The sequence below is a fragment of the Pteropus vampyrus genome, unplaced genomic scaffold, assembly GCF_000151845.1.
Source record: "Pteropus vampyrus isolate Shadow unplaced genomic scaffold, Pvam_2.0 Scaffold133, whole genome shotgun sequence".
NCBI lineage: Eukaryota > Metazoa > Chordata > Mammalia > Chiroptera > Pteropodidae > Pteropus > Pteropus vampyrus.
In genome coordinates this window covers 3,760,827-3,783,030 of record NW_011888914.1, presented here as the reverse complement: position 1 = coordinate 3,783,030, position 22,204 = coordinate 3,760,827, and the positions used below count along the sequence as shown (strand labels likewise).

Here is a 22,204-nt window from a genome sequence, read left to right as displayed (position 1 = left end):
GAATCCAGGAGGCCTACCCTTCAGGCCTCAAAAGGATAAACTAAATACCACACAATAACTCCTTCATCCAAGAGATACAGACAATAATAGGTGTGTCCTTGATCAAGGGCCCCATTGAACTGTCAATTAGCAGCCCTCCTCCCTTCTCCTCTCCCCCAAGGTATATTATTCCCCAGGACAATGTGATATTATTCCCCTCCCCCACACCCATAAAGTTAAACTTTAGGTCCTAGGATATAGTGAAAAGTGTACTGGACTAAGCATTAGTAATTCAAATGATTTTAGTCCCTGACTCATTATGTGCCCTTAGGCAAGTCACTTTATTTTTAGAGGCTTTTTAAACATCCCATGTAAAATAGAACCTATTTCAACCTATTCTAAAGGATTGGAGTAATTCTTTACAGAATCAGAATGAGATAACATGAAAATGTGCTTTGAAAAAGTAGAAACGCTTGTAAAAAAGAATTATCTCATTCCATAGGTTCCTTAATATTTGCCTGCTCTTCTCCACCAACTCTTGTGAGGCCATTCTCACCAGATCCTAAACCCAGCTTCAATCTGCAGACCTGAGGAGTTGAATTAAAGGCTCTCTATCATCTCTTACAGCTCTGTAAGTATGTGATTCCCATTTATCCAATGAACAGGAGCACTTACTATATATTAAGTAGTGGAAACAAAAAAAAAAATGAGTAAAATGCAGCAAATATAAAATCCAGCAATCAATAACGATGAAATATAGTATTAAAAGTTCATATAGTTATTGAGAAGCATTATTCTGCATATTCCCTATGTCCAACTTTGTTATCAATCATAAAACACCAAGAACTACAAAGCTGAACAATATGGCTTAGAGGTTGTAAGGATACAGAGAAGTGTAAAATTATTGTGGTATTCTAAAAACCTACAACGTAGTGTGGCAGGTGGTACAATGACGTTAAAACTTTATTCTTGCCAAGTGTGGACTGGAGCTCAAAATCTGATATTAACTTCCTATATAACGTTTGACAAGTACTTTTTGCCTAAGTCTGTTTCCTCTCCTGTAAAATGAGGATACAGTACCTATTCCTTAGGGTTGTTGTGAAGTTCAAGAAAGTTATGTAAAGAACAGTTCTTGGCACATAAATGGTTGATAAATAGCCACAATTCCTTTTAAGCGTGAGCGCAGTGCGGGGACACGAAGAGAGTCAGATTTCTATCAACAATCAGCTAGCAAAATACACTATGTTGCAGAACTGTTTCACTTTCTCTTAAAGACGCAAGCCTCCTCCATTGCTTCCTACTCAGTATCAGGCGCCGTTTTGCGATCCCAAAGTCTTACTTACAGTCCTTCAAGTATGAAGATAGTAAAATTTACAAAGCCCAGTTACGGATTTATGGAAAACTTTTTATATATTAAGGGGCCAATTTCGGTTAGTCACTCCCTTAAGTCTTACTCCGATTACCTTGGCTACTGCGCAGCGTTGCTCAGCCAAGTAAATGAAAAAAGCGTGAGCTGCTCCTCACCGAATATAAATGTGGACTGATTTTCTTCACGATTGCTAGGAGAGAAATCTCCATAATGTACTTTGAAATCTTAAAAGAAAACGAATAATAATGCTATTATGTTAGGCTTGAAATAGATTACTTCCCCAAGGTCAGTGGCGTCGAAGCTTACAAATTCTCCCTCCCGCCCGCCCGCCCCCAAAACCCATTACCAAATTCTGCCTAGATCTAGCAGTCTGACCTCTGCCTTCAGGGTAGGGTGCGGGGGGGTGAGAAAGAAGAAAGGTGGGGGAGGTGGGGCCGAAACGGAACTTCATTGTTCGCGGGACCGACTCTTCCCGAAAGGGCCCGTTGGCGGCGCCTGCGCTGTGCGCGTTCTTTGTGCCCGGCTGCAGCAAGCTGGTTGTTTGTGTGTGTCTCTCAGAGGTGGTGGAGGCGAAGCCGGAGGGGCGTGGCCTGCCCTGTCGAATTCTGATTGGGCTTTCGTAGGGAGATGGGCGGGCGTGGGGGCGGAGCCTCTGATAACAACACTCGGGCTGGAGCTGAGGCTATTTGTTGCTGCGCCGCCACCCCCGAACCATAGTCCGCGCTCCTCTCGGGCTCTGCTAAGCAGCAGCCGTCACCGGCTTTCATCTCTGGCTTTACTTGCTCCTTCTCTTCCTGCTGAGCCACTTTCCTCCCAGCACTATGACCGTCGTCTCCGTCCCACAGCGGGAGCCGCTTGTCCTGGGCGGCCGCCTTGCGCCCCTTGGCTTTTCCGCCCGCGGTTACTTCGGCGCCTTCCCGATGGTGACCACGGCTCCGCCGCCTTTATCCCGGATTCCGGACCCCCGGGGACTGCCCCCCACCCTCTTTCTCCCTCAGTTCTTAGCGGGAGACGGTCCCTGTCTGACCTCTCAACCTCGCGCTCCAGCACCTCTGCCCAACTGCAGCCTCGCCTCGGCGGGGATCACTCCTCGGGCCGCGCCAAAGAAGCGGCGAAAGAAGAAGGTGAGGGCCAGCCCGGCGGGGCAGCTGCCTAGCCGCTTCCACAAATACCAGCAGCACCGGCCGAGCCTGGAGAGCGGGCCGAGCCCCTCAACGGGCCAGAGCGGAGCGCAGGAAGTCCCGGGCCAGGCCGCCGCCTCGGTCCCGGATCCTGCAACCGCAACCCGAACTGAGGAAGCGAGTCCTTTTTCTGGTCCGCTGCTGCCCGCGGCTCCGGGCCAACCCTCGTTCAGAAGAGAGGTAAATGCCGTGAGGGGGCATGGAGACCGTTGGGGAGTTCCGGCACTTAAAGCACGGCTCGGGTTTGGGGCCCTGCACTAAGGCGATCGGGAAGGGGGGCCGAGGTGAGGGGCGGCTGTTTACTCGGGAGGGAAGTTTCCGTGACGCCTGCTCTGTTCTTGCTGAGGGGCAGAAAGGGGAGGGGGAGGTATGCGGTAGCGCTGCTGATTGGCTCCCGGGACCCAGCCAATGAGAGCAGCGGCTGCGCCCCAGCAACAGCCCCGATTTAGAAGGCTGGCGGCGTTCCAGGGGGTTTCGGCGTTCGGGGCGCGGGGTGAGGTGGGGAGGGAAGGGGCCCGCGGGGGGATGGTGACGTCAGCGCGCGCTACGTGCGGAATGCTTCGGCGCCCATGAAGAAGGCGCGGCCGGTCAGGGTTGTAGGGGAAGGGGTGGGGGCCTGTCTTCAGCTTCCTGACCTTGGGGAGCTCCAAGACTAGTCCGCAACGCGCGTGTACACACTCAGCACCTCTCTGGTGAGGGATTTGGAGTGGGCTGCATCGGCCTTATTCTGAACGGCTTACTTTTGGCTGAGCTGTGAGGGAGCCAATCCAACTGGGGCTCTGCTCCTCGCCAGGCCAACCTACTTAGCAGTAATTTTTAACTTTCAAAGTTGGCAGGACCGGCGGCAGAGTTCTTCCCTCTTTGAAGCGATATATTTTGTGTGCTAATCAGTCTGTCGGATGGCTGGAATTTATTAACAATTCTCACTGTGTACTATAACGGACTTTCTTAATGGAAGTTAAGTTTTATTTTTGGGGTTCAGACTGGTGAAATTTTCGAAAGAAAAGATGATGTCCAATTGCCGTGCTGTTGGACTAGGATAAAATTGATAAACGGGATCAAATTACTAAAAGGACCTGAAATTAAAGTAAGCTTTATACCAAAAGATTTTTTCTTAATTTTAAGCTTTTTTATAATCGAAAATAAGTTACTGCCCTTTGTTGAAAGGATATTGCACCGAGAGTTGCAGCTTATGTAGCTGTGCTTTGGAAAAATTAAATTTGTCCGCTGTAATTTCTTAAATTATCTTAGATTTCTTTCAAGTTTTACAATTCTATGGCCCTTATGAAATATTAGTGATAATCAAAAGGGGTTTTTTGTGTTTTTTGCTTCCTGGTCAGTAAGATTCCTTTCTCTTCTGGAATGGTATTAAAACCAGGGAGCTCTGTTGGCAATTGCCCTTTTAACATGGAATGTTTCTTTTCTATTTTTAAGTCCTGCTTCCCTACCATATTACAAGTGTTGGAAGGGCAATATTTAATATTTTCCATCCAGTCATGCCTTCCTATAAGGATCACTTGAGTTAGGAAAGTGATTAGAATTAGTGCAGCAACGTTCTTGAAGCCGTTGTGAAACCAGAAAGTTGTAAGCGGGCAGGAAACATTTTTCTGATTTGTTAAAAGTGTGTCTAACTGGAAAAGATGATAAAGAGTGAAAAGTATTTTAGTAATTGTGTTTTTATTTTAGTATTTAAATTTCTGAAAATTTTTGTTTTCAGAGGCTAGGAAATAATTTTTCTGTGTGTACTTAGTAACTTATCAAAATACTTCACTTAAAATCTAGCTCCTAATAAAATTTTTATTCTGTCTTAAAGGTAAATAGTATGTTTATTAATATAGTTTTTAACCAGATTCTGAACCAACCAAAATGAAAGCATTAGAAAATGTTCTTGGCAACATCCTATTGTAAAAACACCTTTGTCAGAAACAGGGTTGGCATGTGTATTTGGAAGATAGCTCATTACTCTTCCTTACATTTATGGAAAGATGGACTTGGGGTTACTTTGGGTGTTTTACTTTGACATTTTACAACTTGCTTATTTATTACATACTAGTAACTGGTGATTATTTTTAGTGGTAAACCAAATTAGGTATATGCATATTTGAACATCCAATGATAAATAAGTGCAGGGAGCATGTATGTTTTTAACCAAGACGGTGAACTAAAGTCCAGGGTAACTTAAATACATTGGATATATGGTGTGAAGTTCATGACTGATTTTTATCATGAGACTATACTCACATTTATGTTCCTTGTCTTTGTAGGTTTTAAAATCAAACATGGGAAAATCAGAGAAAATCATCATTCCCCACGGGCAGCTTGTTCATGGTATGCACTTGTTTGAACAACCAAAGATAAACAGACAGAAAAGCAAATATAATTTACCACTAAGCAAGATCACCTCTGCAAAAAGAAATGAGAATAACTTCTGGCAGGATTCTGTTTCATCTGATATAATTCAGAAGCAGGAAAAAAAGCCTTTTAAAAATACTGAGAACATTAAAAAAAAGCATTTGAAGAAATCAGCATTTCTAACTGAAGTGAGCCAAAAGGAAAATTATGCTGGGGCAAAGTTTAGTGATCCACCTTCTCCTAGTGTTCTTCCAAAGCCACCTAGTCACTGGATGGGAAGCACTATTGAAAATTCCAACCAAAATAGGGAATTGATGGCAGTACACTTAAAAACTCTTCTAAAAGTACAAACTTAGATCTCAGATTTCAGTATATATGTAAAACAGTTTTTCCAAAATCTCTGGACGCTTGAAAAGAAAATTGGTACAGAAGTGGAAATTTGCCTTGTTGCAACCTACAAGTGCAAAAAATGAGTTTAAAAAATTACAGCTTGTATTATATTTTATATTTTGTAAATAATGTATACCATGTTATTATGTGTATATTGTTCATACTTGAGAGGTACATTATAGTTTTGTTATGAAAGTATGTATTTTGCCCTGCCCAAATGGTAGGTGTTTTGTATATATACAATGAAGAAATTTTAAGTGTGCTGAGGCACATGGAAGACCAATCTATTTGCACAAGGTACTGAGAGATTTTTCTCAAGAAACAACTGTCAAATCTCAAGGTGAAGATCTAAATGTGAACAGTTTACTAATGCACTACTGAAGTTTAAATCTGTGGCACAATCATTGTAAACATGGGTTTGTCTATTCTCAAAATTGATTTCTGCCTTCTAATCTGTAATTACTGGAAAACTATTCCCATTCTTACCAAACTTAATTTCTGGTTTTTGGATTATATTCATATTCAAATTTAAAATACTGCTAATTTTAATGCCAACAAAATTGGTTGTAATCAAATTTTTAAATAATAATAATTTGGCCCCCCCCCTTAAACTAGTCTTGACTCTTTGTGTGTGACTGTTTTTCATCTTTGAACGTGTAACTAGGAGATGGATTTTAACTATTTTACTGGCTAAATGTCTTTAACTATTTCTTTGCTCTGAAATTTAGAGGGTACAATAATTTAACACTACTACCTCTAAGGGGAGGAATTCCCCATGTTACAAGTAGAAATGGTTGTGGTTAAAAGTAAAGCCAGAATATGTTTTTATATATGAGCTGTTTTATAAAGTACTATTTGACTTAAACCACACCATACATTTTCAGTGAAAGAAACTTGAATGGTAATACTTGAATGAAAACAAGCATAATGGATATTAAAATAGATGAAAGTTTGGATTCTGAAGCTTGCCTGAAGGTAAATATGGCAGCTTATATATTTTCGTTAAAATTCAAACTTTGATTTTTACACAATAGTACATAAGGTCTATCTCAGTAAGAAATTCTGAAACAATTTAACCTATGTAGTTTTTAGTTATACACAGCTAAAGTTTGTTTCAAATAACAAAAAAAAAGTTCTTCTGATTAATTGGGCAATATTTAGATGTGAAAAGGACAAGAGTGTTAAGAGAGTATATGTAATTTTATAGGGTAGACTGAATAAGAAAGGTGCTACCATCCTTACTAGAAAAAAATAAATGGAAGAGTCTCAGGTGTTATTTCCTGTACCATTTGGTTCATACAGGAGAGAAGGAAGACACTGAACTTTCTGGATGTACGAAGGTGAGTAGTATGGGCACCTTAGAATCATTATCGACTTGATGAGCAGTGCGAAAAGGGTAAGATAACTTGTATTATAGCTGCCACAGAATCTGAAGATTAGTAATAGATGTGCTCTCATATAGATGTAGCTCATAATGTAACCCAGCCAACCATTATTCTTTGGCACTGGCTAGAACATGCTTTGTTATATGTAGAGAGCTATGCTTACTACACATTGATGTATGTATATATATACACACATACCCTCCCCCCACACACACACACTAAAAAATGCAGTTAGAAAAACTAGAAAGGTGAAGTTTCAGCCTCATAAAAGACTTTCTGAGTGATAACACTTGTAAAGAGGATGGATAGAACTTTTAAAGGCATGACAGGAAATAGATATGAGAGTCATAGGTTTTATAGTTTGAAGTGTGAACAAAATTGGTTGAATTAGACGATAATATTTAGGGAGAAGGAATTAACAAATTTGAAAAAAGTTTTGATGTTACAGTAAAATTCTATTTAGCACCCTTAGTCTCTTCAGGCTGCTATACAAAATACCAGAGACTGGGTAGCTTATAAACAGAAATTTCTCGGTTCTGTAGGCTAAGAAGTCCAGCAGATTTGGTATCAATTGAAACCTTGATAGTTGGTGTCTTCATTGTGTCCTCACATGGCAGAAGGGTGAGGGAGCTTTTTTAGGGGCCCATTTTCTAAGGGCACTAATCACATTCATGAGGATCTGCCCTCATGACCTAATCACTTCCCAAAAGCTTTGCTTCCTAATACTATCATCTCAGGGTTAGGTTTCAATGTGAATTCAGACCATAGTGCAACCCAATTATTCTGCCACCTTTTTCTCCCATTGGAGTCCCTTGTAATATTTCATCCAATGTTCCTGTAGTTAGCTTCAGACTTAAATTTTAACTAGAGGCCTGAAAGGGGTCTTGTAGAGCTGTGGAAAGTTTATAGTATATGAATGGAAAAAATTGTTACATGCGATGGTACTTCACTACAGGATACCAATATATGCTTGGCATTTTGAAGCTGCTTTTAGATAGGTCTGTACAATGATAGCAAGTTTATTCAACTCATACCGTTGACGAAGTGACATACAAATACAGCTGCTTATATTTGCACTAATCTTAGTGCTAAGTCTTAGTGTCCTTGTAGGCAAATAAAGGAAAAAGGTAATGACCAAACTACATTATTAAAAGGTTGACAAGGGCCATTTTTTTTCCAACTTAAAGGTAGTTTATATGTTAAAATGTAACTTTTAGGGTGGTTTATATGGTTTATATGTTAAAAGACTGGAATGTAATCTACATTTTATCAGGACCAGCATTTAGGTTTTTAAGCATCGTACTATGTATGTAATCAATCACCCCTTCACAATTTTTAATATAAAGTACTATGCTGTACAAATACAGGATTTGATTGACCTGAAATTTAACAGTATAGGTGGGTGGGCAAGAAATGACAAATATAACTAAAATACAAGCTGGAACTCCTTAACCAAAATGAATGCCTGAAGAAGTAAAAACTAAAGTCCTTGGCCCTCCCAGAAGGTAGTGACTAATTCTGGTAAGGATTGTCTGGTTGGGAATCTGACAGAAGTAGCATTGAGTTGAGGCTTCAAATAATAGTATTTGACAGGCAAAGAAGAAAATTGTCAGGTAAAAATCTAAGCAGATGGTGGATAAAAATGGAATACCCACCCAGTGGCTCAGGAGAATTGCAAGGAAGATTCAGTGTATTGAACGTTATTAGAGTAACAATATGAAGGGCCTTGAGTATCATGCTGAAGAGTTTCAACTTTGTTAAGCATTGCAGAGCAATAGGTTTATGAGCAAGGGAATGAGATTCCTGCTTCAAAAAAATGTGAAGATAGAAATGTGTAAAGGGAAAGCTTAAGATGGCCACGTTAAGAGCCTAAAGGACATTAACAGAGGGAACATAGAAGCATGGACTTATTTGAGACATGTTTTGGATGTAGATTTAAGAATTGAGCAACTGAGTGGAAAGTAAGAAAAGTGTTTTGAAATTGAGCAGTTAGGAAGATAAAATTAGCAATTAGGGAATTCTGGAGGGGGATCATTTTACAGAGGAAGATAATCTTGATTTGCTTTGAGAGGTGTATGTAGGATATCCACGTGGAAATACACAGCAAGTAGACTGATGTACAACTAGAGGTACAACTTTGGGTAATTGTGCATGGAAGCACAAATTACAAAATAAAAATGGAACCGAAATACTTTTGTCTTCCTGTAGCCTCTCCTTTTTCCCTCATGAGGCTTAACACATTTACCAGTGCTCTTGACCTCATCCTTTCTGCCTCCTATGGACTCAACAATTGTTGAATTAAATATTTTCTCGCAGAGTATTATATGGTGGCTGGTCCTCTACGTACCTGTAAACATCTGCCTACGTAAGCAGACAGTTCTAATTTAAGTTCTGAATTCTGATAGCATGAACTCATTTGGTGTAGGAATAAAGCTTCCTTCCCTTTTCTTAGTCCAAGATTTGAAACTGGGTAAAACTGACCTTTTATAATTGTCTTTTTGTACATCTCTCTTCTCCTAATGACCCTCTTATTAGATTGCTGAATACATTATTCTTCAGAGAGTGGAAGGCCTTCCAACTCCCATGCCAGGAGTCCCCAACTCCTGGGCAGTGGGACTGTTAGGAACCGGGCTGCACAGTGGGAGGTGAGTGAGGAGGCAAAGCTTCATCTGTATTTGCAGTGCTCACCACCGCCTCAGTTCCACCTGAGATCATCAGACTTTAGATTCTTATATAATCACTGGTCTCTGGTGCCAAAAATGGGGACCACTGGTCTACGCAATTGACAGCTGCTTCAAGTTGAAGGACTAAAACATACATACACTTGGGCATGAAAGGTTGATAGTTTCATCATCTTGTATACTCTTAAATTTTTGAATGACATAGCTGAATTAAATATATTTTAAAATCACAGGCCTACCTTGCCTAACATCTGATCCCTGAGCCAACTCCTCCAAGCTTTTTGCACTTTGTTCCTCTCTCTTGAATCCATCTTTCAAAAAGTCCCAAATACAACTGTTTTCAAACAGAAAGAGTATGTCTGAGGCAGAACTGTGTAAGCACAAATCACGTAATTCAGGAACTACTTGTTTTTAAATCAAAGGAAATTCGAGAGTACATTTTATAGAATGGTATTTATAAACAACTTAATCTTTGAAAGAAACTTGAAACTTTTAGATAGGATTTTCTGAAGGTATGGGTGGATGGAGTTTAAGAGTTTAGGGACAACCTATTTTATATTGAACTAAACCTTTTCTTTAAATCTCTTGGATTAGATTGTTTTCAATTAATCTGGCAGTTTTCAGATTACTTTTCATATCCTTTGCAATTCTCTTGGAGTTCTAAATTAAATATGCTAAAATATATGATGTTTTTACTCCTGGAATTACATTTGCCAAACTTAAACTTATAAAAAAAAAATTGAATTACAATTTAAGATTTATAAAAGGTACTGCATTTGCTGATTTCTCGGTGAAAAATTAGAATTCATTTTCTAAGCAATTTATAGCAATATTTCCTTAGTGTAGAACTGGAGACACAAATTTAAAGTTCACTGTTAGAGAAATAGCTTACAGTGGCATTAGTCTCTGAATTAATGATCTGAAGGGACAAATTGTGAGGACTGGCAAAAGCAAGCTTCCGCAATAATAATGGAAAATCTGATGTGTATTTGTCAAAGGAGGCTAAATATTCTACCCAAGCTCCATTTAATTAGAAGAGATCATGTATCTTAAAGGTATAATAGCTTAAAAGACAAAATCACTCTTAAAAATGAAAATACTTCATTTCTCTAGTCAGACACACAATAACTTTTATGTGTAAGAAAAGATTCAGGAAAGCTAAGTAATTTTTCCAAGTGGCAGGAAAATGTGCTAGATTTATCAAGTTGTAAAGATACTAATCAAAGCAGGTCACATATACATAGCTATATCATCTGATGCTTGAGACCAGATCCTGAATTTCAAAATAGACTTATGTTTATGAAAGATATTCTACCAAAGTTGTCTGAAAGGAAACATGTTAATATGATTCTCAAAAGAGTAGAAAGGGGTAAGGGCTGGTTAGCATTGAAGTGATTAGGGAGTAGAAGGGCAAAGCAGTGTGCAATTCTTAAAACTTGGTTGGTTCCTACTTTAAAGACTTTAATGTTGAATTAATACCAGTGGAGCTAACAGAAAGCTAAAAGCATTTAAAATTATTCCTTAAGTGATATAGTTCCACTTTCCATAACATACAAAAACCACAACCTTTTAGTCAAAACTGGTAAAAGAGTGGACAGTGTGGTAACCAAAACCTTTCAGAGTATCAGAGTATATTTGATTACTGACAGGCAGCTCAGAGCACTGTATAAAATGCTTTTCATACGAAATATTTTAGAATAAAGCTTTTTCACCCATCATGTTAAGTGGTATTTTTAAAAATCCCATTTCATCAATTACATGGTTGAGGAGGAAATTATAATGTATAAAATACAAAAAATGGTTAGACTTCATATATACATTAAAAATACTGTAATGAATGTCCTACAAAACTAGAACATTAGTATTTCTAATTCAGCTACATTTAACATTTTAAGGTCAAAATTGTATGGTTTACTAACAATGCTAAACTCTTCCAAGATTTTTACGAAGTTATATACTTCACAATGTGTTAAATAACATTCCTTCTCATTAAAATATGATTGCCCCGAAGAATCTGACCAGTTATATAGCTTATGGCAATTTTGAAAAGGTCTTCGATTGAGTACTTTTTCTCAAGAAGTATTATCATCACAAAGCAAATACTGCCTCACAACTGTAATAGGAATGATTAACCCCACCCCACCCAAAACCCATTAAATTTTTTTTACCAAAAGAAAAAATAAGCTATCACTTGGGCTTGGAAGACTTATATCGATTTTTGTTGAAATTAAAAGTCAATTTAACAACATTTTAAGTCTATACTATTAGGAGTAAGCTAAGAAAACTAGAATGTAGTTTTTTCTTTAGGAAACAGGTGGTTGTAGTAAAGAATCCAAGTTTCCCTCTCTACCTTTAGAAGTCTTTCTAAAAAGCATATTAATACTTAAGCATGTACTTCATAGACTTATACTCCTAGAGCAGTAGTAATTTTGTTACTTTTTCGGAGGAACTAATTCTATACAAGCTATCACACACACAACCAATCCATTTCTAGGACTAAATACAGATTACTGGCATGGCATTCTTTCATCTGAAGAGACTGACCCTTTAAATTTTTTACAAGCATTCTGAACCTGAAATCTGACATTCTTGATTTTGATTTTTGTAATCTAGTTTATAAACTGGAGATGTAGGTTTTGAATTATGTGAACCAAGCATATACTTAAAACTCACATACTTTTAAAAAATGGTAACTGTCAACCCACTGAGCATCCACCCACCTCCACAAATTGTTATTTCTTTTCTAAGTTCAGAGTTGTGGTATATTCCTAGAACATAAGATTCAGGAAAGACTATTCATATAACTCTTTCCCCAAGATAGACTCAAAACATTTTAATACCAATTTTTAGGGAAAATACTTTCTTTGCATGATTCTTTTAAAGAAACAGTAGTTATCATTATTGTACTGTTTTGAGAGAAGTTGAATCAACCTGGAATACGAGGGAATATTATACTTCTAAAAAGGTTTTGACTCAATTATCTTTGTACTCAGATCCTCTGCACCAGACTGTGCTGCACGAATAGCATGTATTTACCAACTCAAGTATCCAAATACTCTACCACTCTAATTACAATTTCAATGTAGTTCAGAAGAATAGAAGTATTTCTAAATACTTCTTTTAAACTTTGACTAATTTTGCCCCTTGCAATGGGATTGGAATAAAAGCAGAAATTCTTATTTGTAATACAAGTCTTAGTTGTATCTCATGTAAACGCTACAATATATAGTCCTGAAATTAGTTAATAGTTTACATTTAAAAGTAAATTGGCCCGGTGACATGATTAACTCCTATGCTCCAACTAAAATATTCAGCATATCCATTATGTTTGCAGCTGAAAACTATTGGCTACTATAAAGAAATTATGTGTGTATTCATATAGAGAAAGAAAACAGGTAGTTTTAGTGGCCGACTTTATTTTCTTTGACGTTAACTGTCCTCTACGATTCTGAACAAATGGAGGTAGGTTGTGCCCTAAACTTGGAGAGTACCTGAGTAAATATATCATCTTTAAAAGAAATGACCATAGCTGTGTAAAATACTTGCTTTATTTATTAACAGTCTTGCCCTACATATCCTCTCTTAAATGGTCCAAGAAATAACTGTAGCAAAAATGAACCCTGGAATAGATATGTCCAGAACACAATTTTCCTGGGTACTAGCACAGTTGCCAATCGATTTCCAGGCATGGAACCCATTTTTGTTGAAGCCTATAATCATTTCTTTTCCTAATTCTATTTTCTTTTCTCTTTAAACATTATCTTAGTTTAGCATGTATCTGTCAAAGACTATTCTCTTCCAAAAAGACACAGCATGGTTGTCATGGAGAGGCACTCTGGAGCCCAGCCACCCTCCCAGTTCCAAAGTGTAATGGCTGTGTGACCTGGACAATTCATTTAACCTCTCTGCATTTCACTTGCCATATCTGTAGTGGCATTTACCTCATAAAGCTGTTGTGATGAGCAAATAATGTAAAACTTACAGAGCAGTGCCAAGCACACACTTATAAGCTCAAATGAGTTTGAACTATTATCATTCCAGTTTTTTCATCAAACAAACTAGTATCCTTCTAAGCGGCCTACGGAGTACAGTGTAAAACCAAACCAGAGGTAAGTCAAAAGATTAAGCATGTTTAGAAACAATGCCTTATGGACTTATTACTAAGACAATGATTAAATGAAGAGTAAAGACACTATTAATTCCTAGTTAGTATTTGGAATGACTGCATATGTGTGTGTAAGCCCAAACATTTAGAAAGTATAAAAAATTACTATTAATATTTGTCGTTTTCTTCAAACTATCTTTTAAATTTTCAATAGTACCACGTAATTTTATAATTAAGTTTTATTACAGCGGAACAATTCAAAGAGTTGTAGTTTTGAAATAAATTTTGCTATGATTAGAGAAACTATTCAGAAAGTACAGTGTATGTGAACTTATGGACTTGCCCCAATATTACCAGTATATAAATTATTTTGTAAAGTTGTTTCTTACACATATGATCTAAAATGCAAAGAAAACTGGAATTTGTATTCAAAAGAAATAGAAGCAACACTGGCTCCTATATGCTAAAAATATAAGACAGATTTTTTTCTTAAGCACTCTAGATACAAATATTAACTGTATGGGCTGAAAACTTTAATTTTCAATATAATTCAACAAGATACACAAGTAGGACTCTATAAATATATCCCCTGTAATAATATTTATCACAAATACTACCAAAACCCTCTGAAAAACAAACTACAAACACATTTTAAAGAAACTCAGGTTTAACAACTACAAAAGCAAATAGCAATAAAGTTATTTGGTTTAAAAAATGAAGGGCAGTGTAATTAAGTCCAAATACTGCACGAAGCTGTTTTTTGAGAATGCAGTCTTGAGTTTCTTAATACAAGGTACTAAACACTTTCAAAAGTGATGACTTATTCTATACAATCTAAAGTCTTAAGCTAGAGCTCTAAAAAGAAAAAAAGCAGATGAAAGCTAGGCATGTAGAAATAATGGTATAAAATGATTTTTTTTATACAAAATGTACCACTCTTCAAATGTATAAGGCTTAATATGAATATTTTTGGACTATGAGTGTTGCACACAATTTTTATAATCTCAAACCATTCAAAATTCAGTATTTTTAAAAACGTTTTGATGTTTTAAGTGAATGAACATAGTACAGGATACAATTTAATGTCGGCGTTATCTGTACTGTTCCACCCAATAAAAATAAAACTTTTAAGCTCAAGAGAGAATCTATCTTTTGAATGCTTTATCTCTCTATAAATTCAACTTTGGGGAATGTCAGAATTTTGTAATATGAACTAACATCCACCAAGAATTGGCCCAAGTTTAAACAGAAGACACAAAAAGAGACATAAGGTGTCAAATAGTTTAAATCTGCCCTATCCAATTATACAGTCATAATTACTTTTTACATAAAAGTGCTTTAAGGTAAAAAATATTTTTGTAAAAGGTATTATTACCACCAATACAGTATTCCCCTCTTTTCCATGGTTTCACTTTCCAGTTTGTTACCCACAGTCAACTGTAGTCCAAAAATATCAAGTGGAAGTTTCCAGAAATAAACAATTCATAAGTTTTAAATTGCATACAGTTCTGATTACCTCACTTCATCTCATCATGTAAGCATTGTAATCATTTCACTTTTTCACAAGGGTGAGTACAGTTTGATATTTTGAGACCACATTCAGATAACTTTTATTGTAGTATATTCAGATAACTTTTATTATAGTATAACTGTTCTATTTTATTATTGTCATTGTTAATCTCTTACTGTGCCTAATTTATAAATGTTATCATAGGATATGTATAGAAAAAAACAGTATATATACAGTTCATTACAATCTGCAGTTTCAGGCATCCACTGGAGGTCTTGGACAATATCCCCATGGATAAGAGGGGAACTACTATACTATCAACCAGAATTTTCTAAGTTAGTTCCATTTTACCCACTTTCTTTGAAAAGTACCCTTCTGCCACAATGTAAACAAAAATGGTCCATAAAATGGTGACATCAGACACATAATTTGTGGTGTGGGCCCTTAAATTAAGACCAAATCTTTATTAACCCAAAGCTAGAGATTTTATTTTTTTGCACATGCCCAAAATAACTAATATCAACTCACATTTTCTGTAAGCCTTGAAGAATTTTTATTTAACATAATGAGAGATTTAATAACTTATATGAAAGACTACCTAGCACTCTTCTGTTGTTGTTCACCAACTGTTTTTATGACGATAACTCCGAGATCTGGAATACGATCGAAAATGAGAGTGTTTTGCTGTTTGGGCTTTAGTTTCAGAATTAGCATACCCTTTGGGAGATTTACATGGGGATCTTGCTATGGAGTCAGAATGTCTTCCATGTGATCTTGATTTTGTTCCTGAGCTAGTTTGCTTTTGAGGTGAACTTGATTGTGATTTTCCTATTGACTTGGACCTTTTTTGTAAGGACTTGGACCTGGACCGTCCTCTAGAACCAGAATTCCTCCTTGGAGTTCTTGACTGCCTTGCTGAGGTAGACCGCCTTGGTAGTGATTTGGAGCGAGATTTAGACTGGCTATAAGAAAATCGCCTGTGTCGAGACCTGCAAACATCCACAATGTTAGAGTATGTATTTCATACAAAAATAGTTAGTAGATTAGGAAACAACACTTGCAGGAAATTATATACTTTACATAATATTGGTTATGTTTTTATTGGATAAGTTAAAAGAAACAATTCTGATTTTATTATGCATGCTTTTGATTCAGCCATAACAAGTTTGTAATATTTGTTATATTAGAATATATAACCAAAAGATTTTTACTTTACTAGATATATCTTATGACATGGATCAGTTCTAAAAAATGCTCTGCATACTGAGTCTAAGTTACACAACTCCTAAGAGGTATGCGAATCTGAAGAAAAAAAAAAGAAAATAATTATTTGAAGTTTATCAAATAATGCTTATAAAAACAAAAGAAAACCTAGATGCAGGACTTCTGAGTTCTGCCATGACAGAGCAGTTTGTACTAATCTTCCCACAGAAAACAGCCATATAAAAAGCTAGACAACATTTGTAAGACAACTGTTTGAAGGCACTGGAGAATAACCAACACAAGCAAAACTTGAGAAGTTAGAATCTGTGGCTCTTTTACTCAGACAATTTTCCTAATGCCAGCATGGGGAAATTGAGACCAACCAGAAAATGGCTATTTGACTAAGTTGAAGAGACAGAGGTGAGAATTCAGGGCTACCAAAATGGCTGAGACTTGAGAGGTAAAATCCCAGAGACAGAGATTTGCAGACAAAAAACAAAACAAAACAAACAAAAAAACTCCAGAAACCTAAAATCTGTCTATAAATTTTCAAGCCATTATCTTCTAAGCTGTGCATGCAGAAGATAAGACCGCCCCCCCCCAAGGGGTCAGCAAAAAACAGCAACTGGAAGATTCAATAACTTGAGCTGAAATATGATCAGACACATAATGCTGGGTACAGAAGCTGAAGTTCAAGCCCCCAAAAGGTCAGGAGCTTGAGTAACAACTCAGGCTTTTAATTAAGAACCCAGAGAGACCATGTCCTACAGGTAAGGGCCATGCCCCAAGAGTAAGTGTAAACCTTTAACAGATTAGCCTTAACAATGCCTCAAACCAAGCCTTGACAGCATCAAGGTGATCTGCCAATACTTTGCCTGCTAGAAGAAAACAACTTTCTTTGGAGGACGACTATCATGGAAAGCTTCTACAATTTTCATTAACAATGTCCAACATCCAATAAGAAAAAATTTTAGGTATGTGAAAAACAGGTTAAAATGATTAAAAACGAAGACAAATAAAAGAAAGATGCAAAGCAATTTGGATATTGGTATTATTCAGACAGGAATTTAAAAAATTACTATGACTAATATGTTAAAAAACATAAGAGAAAAAGACAAAGCAGATGAAAAAGATGGAGAATTTCAAAAGAATTTTGGAATTTATAAAAAGAAATAAATGGACATTTCAGAATTGAAAATATATGATATCTGACATTAAAGTCACTGGATAGCTTTAACAGCAGTCTAGCTACAACAAAAGAAATAGTGAACTGAACTGAAAAATTATTAGAAAAACGTTATACTGAAACACAGTAAGAGAAAAGGAATTTTCGGAAATCCAGAACAGAGCATACAAGGTATGTGAAACAGTCACATGGCCAAAAGAAAAAACTGAATATCTAGGTGAAAGCAATATTTGAAGAGATAATGTCCTAGAATTTTCCAAAAGTACTGAAAGGCATCAATTCGCAATTTCAAGAAGGTCACTAAACCCCAGATAGTGGCATATCACAATGAAATTGTTGAAAAGCAAAGTCAAAGAGAAAAATCTGAAAATCTGCTAGGGAATAAAAAACACACTACCTTCAAAGGAGCAACATGAGGGATGCCATCTGACTATGGACATCAGAAAAAAAAATGGAATGATATTATTAAAGAAAGAAAAAGGGGAAAAGTCCCCGCCAATCTGGAAATCTATCCCAAGCAAAACTATCCTTCAAAAATGAATATAAAATGAAGATGTTTCAGACAAGCAGAAGCTAAGGAATTCATTGCCAACAGACCTGTACTATAAGAAATACTAAAAAAATTTTAGGCTGAAGGAAAATAACCCCAGATAGAAGCATGGAAGGACAGAAAGGAATAAAGAGCACTGGAAAGTATAAATATATTGATCAAGAATATATTCTGAAATAAAAGCAATCTTTTAGAAATTATTAAATTTCAGGTCTGTAGTACATAGCTGTAGAAATAAATGAAAAAACTGTCTTTGAAAAATATCTAACATGGAAAAAAAAATGGATGCTATTTTAACATTCTTCAGGAATATTTAGAAATATATACACATTCATTGACATATAAATTCTACAAAGATTTATGGAATACCTATTATGAGCTGGGGGCTATTACTATGTACAGGGGATATAAGCACAAATAAGACAAAAGTCCTTGCTCCTCAAAGAGCTCATAGTCTAGTGATAACAATGAACTAGTTCTTTTTTCCACATCCACTGAAGGCAAAAAAAGAGACCTCTTTTTAGTCCAAAGTAATACCATATATACTGTATATACTTATAGCGTTAAGTTCATATATAGTCATTCTCTCTCTCTCTCTCTCTCTCTCTCTCTCACACACACACACACACACACACACACACACACACACACACACACACACACACAGTCTGATCTTCAAAAATACCTTGAGAACTAGATAAGATTTACATTCTCTATAATACAATTTTACACACAAAAAAAACTAAGGTCAGGGAAGTTAAGCAATGATCTTATAACTAATACAAAGCACAAAAGCGTTGTCTTGCAAGATGTGGTTCTTTCTATTCCTAATTCCATGATGATCTGGGACAATTAGCAGACATTTTGTTGTTTTTTTTTTCCTCCAGCCAAGTATTATACTTTATCTCCAGTAAAAGGCAGAAAATGATATGAGTATCACCTTTTTTAGATCCATCAGGAGAAAAATTGGTTAACTAAGGGTCTAATGCAACTGGAAACAACTTATATTTTTAATGAATCAAATGGGCAATTTTTTTTTTTCAAACTACATCTTTCTATCAAGAGCAGTGGATATTATTCAGTAAAGTTAAGACAGTGCTGCTTTAGGCACAATATTACATCTACTTTGATCTTTGATATATAGACCTTTCGTTTTATATGTCCATCCACAGCACACTAAACTTATGGTAAACTACACATGTATAGTTTACAGTCTACATATGTATAGTATACATGACAGTATAGTATACATGACAGTATATAAATATAAAATTCAAGTAACGTCAGTAAGTATCGGTATGATTTTTCCACACACAAGGCATGTAAAATTTTTTTAAATCTTAATTTGTTCTACATTTTAAGTTCTATAAATACAATTTCGTATTTGAGTACAGAAACTGTATTCCAGAGTCTAAATCTCAAATAACCAAAGGGAAAATCCCTTGGCCATGGGACAAGCTGGACTATTCTCCACAGATGCACGGAAGGTTTATATTCTTACACTATCAGAGGAAGTATGATAGAAAGGATGAAGTTCCAGAATATGACTGTTTCTAAGTATTTCTTCACCAATCTTGGTAATGGTTCAATCCTGACCTGGGTTCTTCTGGCTTTTAAAGGAGCTTAAGGCTTCCTCCCACCTTCATGCCTTCCTAAAGATGGGCCAAAAATCAAAGCATACCCAGTAAGAGGTACTGATCTGACATGTGAGATTCTGACATGTAGGGCTCTAAGATATTTTGTGGCAATCAGGATTCTTAGATATTAAATAATCATAGAATGTGGATGTGGTTCTCTCCTACCTTTTCCTTCCACTTGGCTGGAGGGATTGGAGCCGGGCCACTTCGGAGTCTTGTTTCTAGAACAAAGGACTTGGAGCAAAGACTCTCTCTCTCCAGTTCTGGTACATATATCCTGTTTTGAGCTTTTTCTTGTCTAGGCTCTTAGAGTTAAGGAATGGAGGGATTGGAGTGAAAGTGAGCAGCCCTGGTGATCATTTTGGATTTGAAGCTAATGGACCTATATAGCTTAGGTATACTACATGTGGGCCAGGGGAACTAACTCTTTTGTTACTCACAGAAAGAGGATACTACCGTAAATGCTGATAATTCTTTAAGAACAGAATTCACCTTAAAATTCGACATGCCTATGAAAAAATTACAGCATTAAAACTTAAGATAAATAGTACAAGTGTTTAAGAATTCAGGATGCTAATACAATTTCAGTATTGTTTAAATAACTTCAAGAAATTAATTTCCATTGTAATTTACTATTATTCTAACACAAACAACTCCTGGCTAGCAAAATAGATAACTCAGAAATATTTTCTTCTGAAAAAATTTACTATTTTTATGTCTTCTTCCTACAATACTACATACTTGGAATTTACTCTGGAAGATAACTTACCTTTTATAAAGATATTGATTTACATCAAATTTAGTCATCCATTCACAAGTGATTATATTTCTTATGAGTTTTTAATTACCAAAACTCTACATTCTTAATGTTGGGTTCATTTAGGAAAATTTTATTTATTTAAAGTTTCTCCTTTGTCAAGTATACTTTTAATTTTTTGCTTTTACTTCAGTATATATTATATTTCTATTAAAAAGTTTAAATAAAAACAATGGAAGATACCCAATAAACCCAAATTAATCTTTCTACAAAAGATGATTCTTTATGTATACTAAACAAAATGATTCTGGTGGCATGTTTTTGAAAACTCTTTAAAATGCTTTCCAGAAAAAGTAGAAAATTAAGTTTTCAATTTTCTTGTATTTTGTACTCACTCTTTAAGGCTATCAGACCTCCTCCTATTTCTTCCCCATGAAGAACTTCTACTTCGAGTTCTCCTTTGGCTAGGGCTTCTTGATCTCCTATGATCACTTGGAGAGCAAGGGTGACGTTCTTTTGATTTCATTTGGCCTGGTGCTAGAATATGAAGTGCAAGACTTATAAATTCATTACTTGAAAACTTCAATAACAGCTGCTCAAATAGTACTACTGTCAGAATTTTAAACAAACAAATCTACCATTGCTGAAACTCTGCTGAATAAACAAGCTCTAATGTTTAGTGACACTTACTTTTGCGATCACCTTGTGCAAACTGTATTTCAATTTGACGGCCACATACCCACTTTCTATTGAGGTTATAAAGAGCATCTTCAGCATCACGAACATCTTCAAATATGACTAGCTGTTAAGGACACTTTGAACATCAGATATCAAGCAAAAATATTATTTTAAAAGAATTATTTATGTGACATGAAATTAATAGGAAAAACAAGTTCAAGTAACTAAGCTCATATCTCCAATATGAATAACCAGGAAAAAAACCCCACTTTCGTTATGAAAACAAATGTCCCATTATGACTTAGAAGAGTGAATCTAAAAATAAAAAGAACAGAAACAAACATGAAACTATTTTTTTTTTTTTGCAACTATACTTTTAATGTATACATCAGTGTAGTTGCAGTATACCTATAAAATTTCAAACATGTTATGAGAAAAAAGTAAGTCCAACATTGGCTAGTATTATAAAAGAAACTGTTTAGGACTCACTCCCTTCTTTCACGTAAAAGATTAAAATTACTCTTTAATTAAAAGTTTTTAATTATGACATTTAGGAAAAATTATTATAAACAAAACACACATGAGTGAGCTAAAACATTTTTAAAACTGATTTAGTTCTTTAAAAATGATATTTACCTTTTAACCTTCACAAAAGAAACACAAAAGCAATCTGCAAATATCTGTAATTACATATATTGGTTTGTAGTACCCTTACTAAAGTCCCTTATCTATATAAATTATATATTAAACCTAACTAAAATGAAAATAAGCTATATAAAATGACTGAATAGCTGTATTTCAGGAGATTGTTCACTGTTTTTTTTTAATTGAAAACAGAAAAAGCTGAAGAAATGCAATACAAAATGAGACTGCAATTACCTCAATGTCACTTGATCTTGAACCTTGAACTTTACTCTTTAAGGCTTGCAAGATGGACTTTATAAGAGACGCAGAACCAACAAAATCAGACTTGGCTTTGACTCTGGAACTCTGAGTAAATGTAGGAAAGCCGAAGTCTCAACCTGGTGTTGGCTTTGTCTTTTGCTTGATAAAGACTTCCCCTCTTCCAGGTCTTTATATCTGTGTCCACCCTCCCTCTTTACTCCTTGATGCTTGAACTTTAGGTGCCTTTTGTCTTGCCTGCTCGGTTTATGCTTGGATTCTAGCTAACAGGTTGGTTCAAACTGGGGGGCGCTTGCCAGCTACTGTGGACTGCTTTAGATTTTCTGAGATAAAGAAAT

General features: G+C 36.1%; 2 protein-coding genes across 3 annotated transcripts; one reads left to right on the top strand and one right to left on the bottom strand.

The window, feature by feature from the left end:
* Positions 1-2,001: 2,001 nt before the first annotated feature.
* PNRC1 (proline rich nuclear receptor coactivator 1) lies at positions 2,002-5,885 on the top strand. Of its 2 annotated transcripts, none has more exons than XM_011367367.2 (2): positions 2,002-2,709; positions 4,794-5,885. In XM_011367367.2, exons 1-2 carry the CDS (start codon positions 2,170-2,172, stop codon positions 5,235-5,237), a joined length of 984 nt encoding a protein of 327 aa, XP_011365669.1. In that variant the 5' UTR covers positions 2,002-2,169; the 3' UTR covers positions 5,238-5,885. The 2 variants fall into 2 exon arrangements, with proteins under 2 accessions (XP_011365669.1, XP_011365670.1); XM_011367368.2 differs by having other exon boundaries at positions 2,034-2,472.
* Positions 5,886-13,663: 7,778 nt separating this feature from the next.
* SRSF12 (serine and arginine rich splicing factor 12) lies at positions 13,664-21,975 on the bottom strand. Its single transcript, XM_023534807.1, has 4 exons — positions 21,843-21,975; positions 20,976-21,087; positions 20,681-20,822; positions 13,664-15,941 (listed from the first exon to the last, which is right to left on the bottom strand). The coding sequence occupies exons 3-4, from the start codon at positions 20,809-20,811 to the stop codon at positions 15,572-15,574; spliced, it is 501 nt and encodes a 166-aa protein (XP_023390575.1). The 5' UTR covers positions 20,812-20,822; positions 20,976-21,087; positions 21,843-21,975; the 3' UTR covers positions 13,664-15,571.
* Between the last annotated feature and the right edge of the window lie 229 nt (positions 21,976-22,204).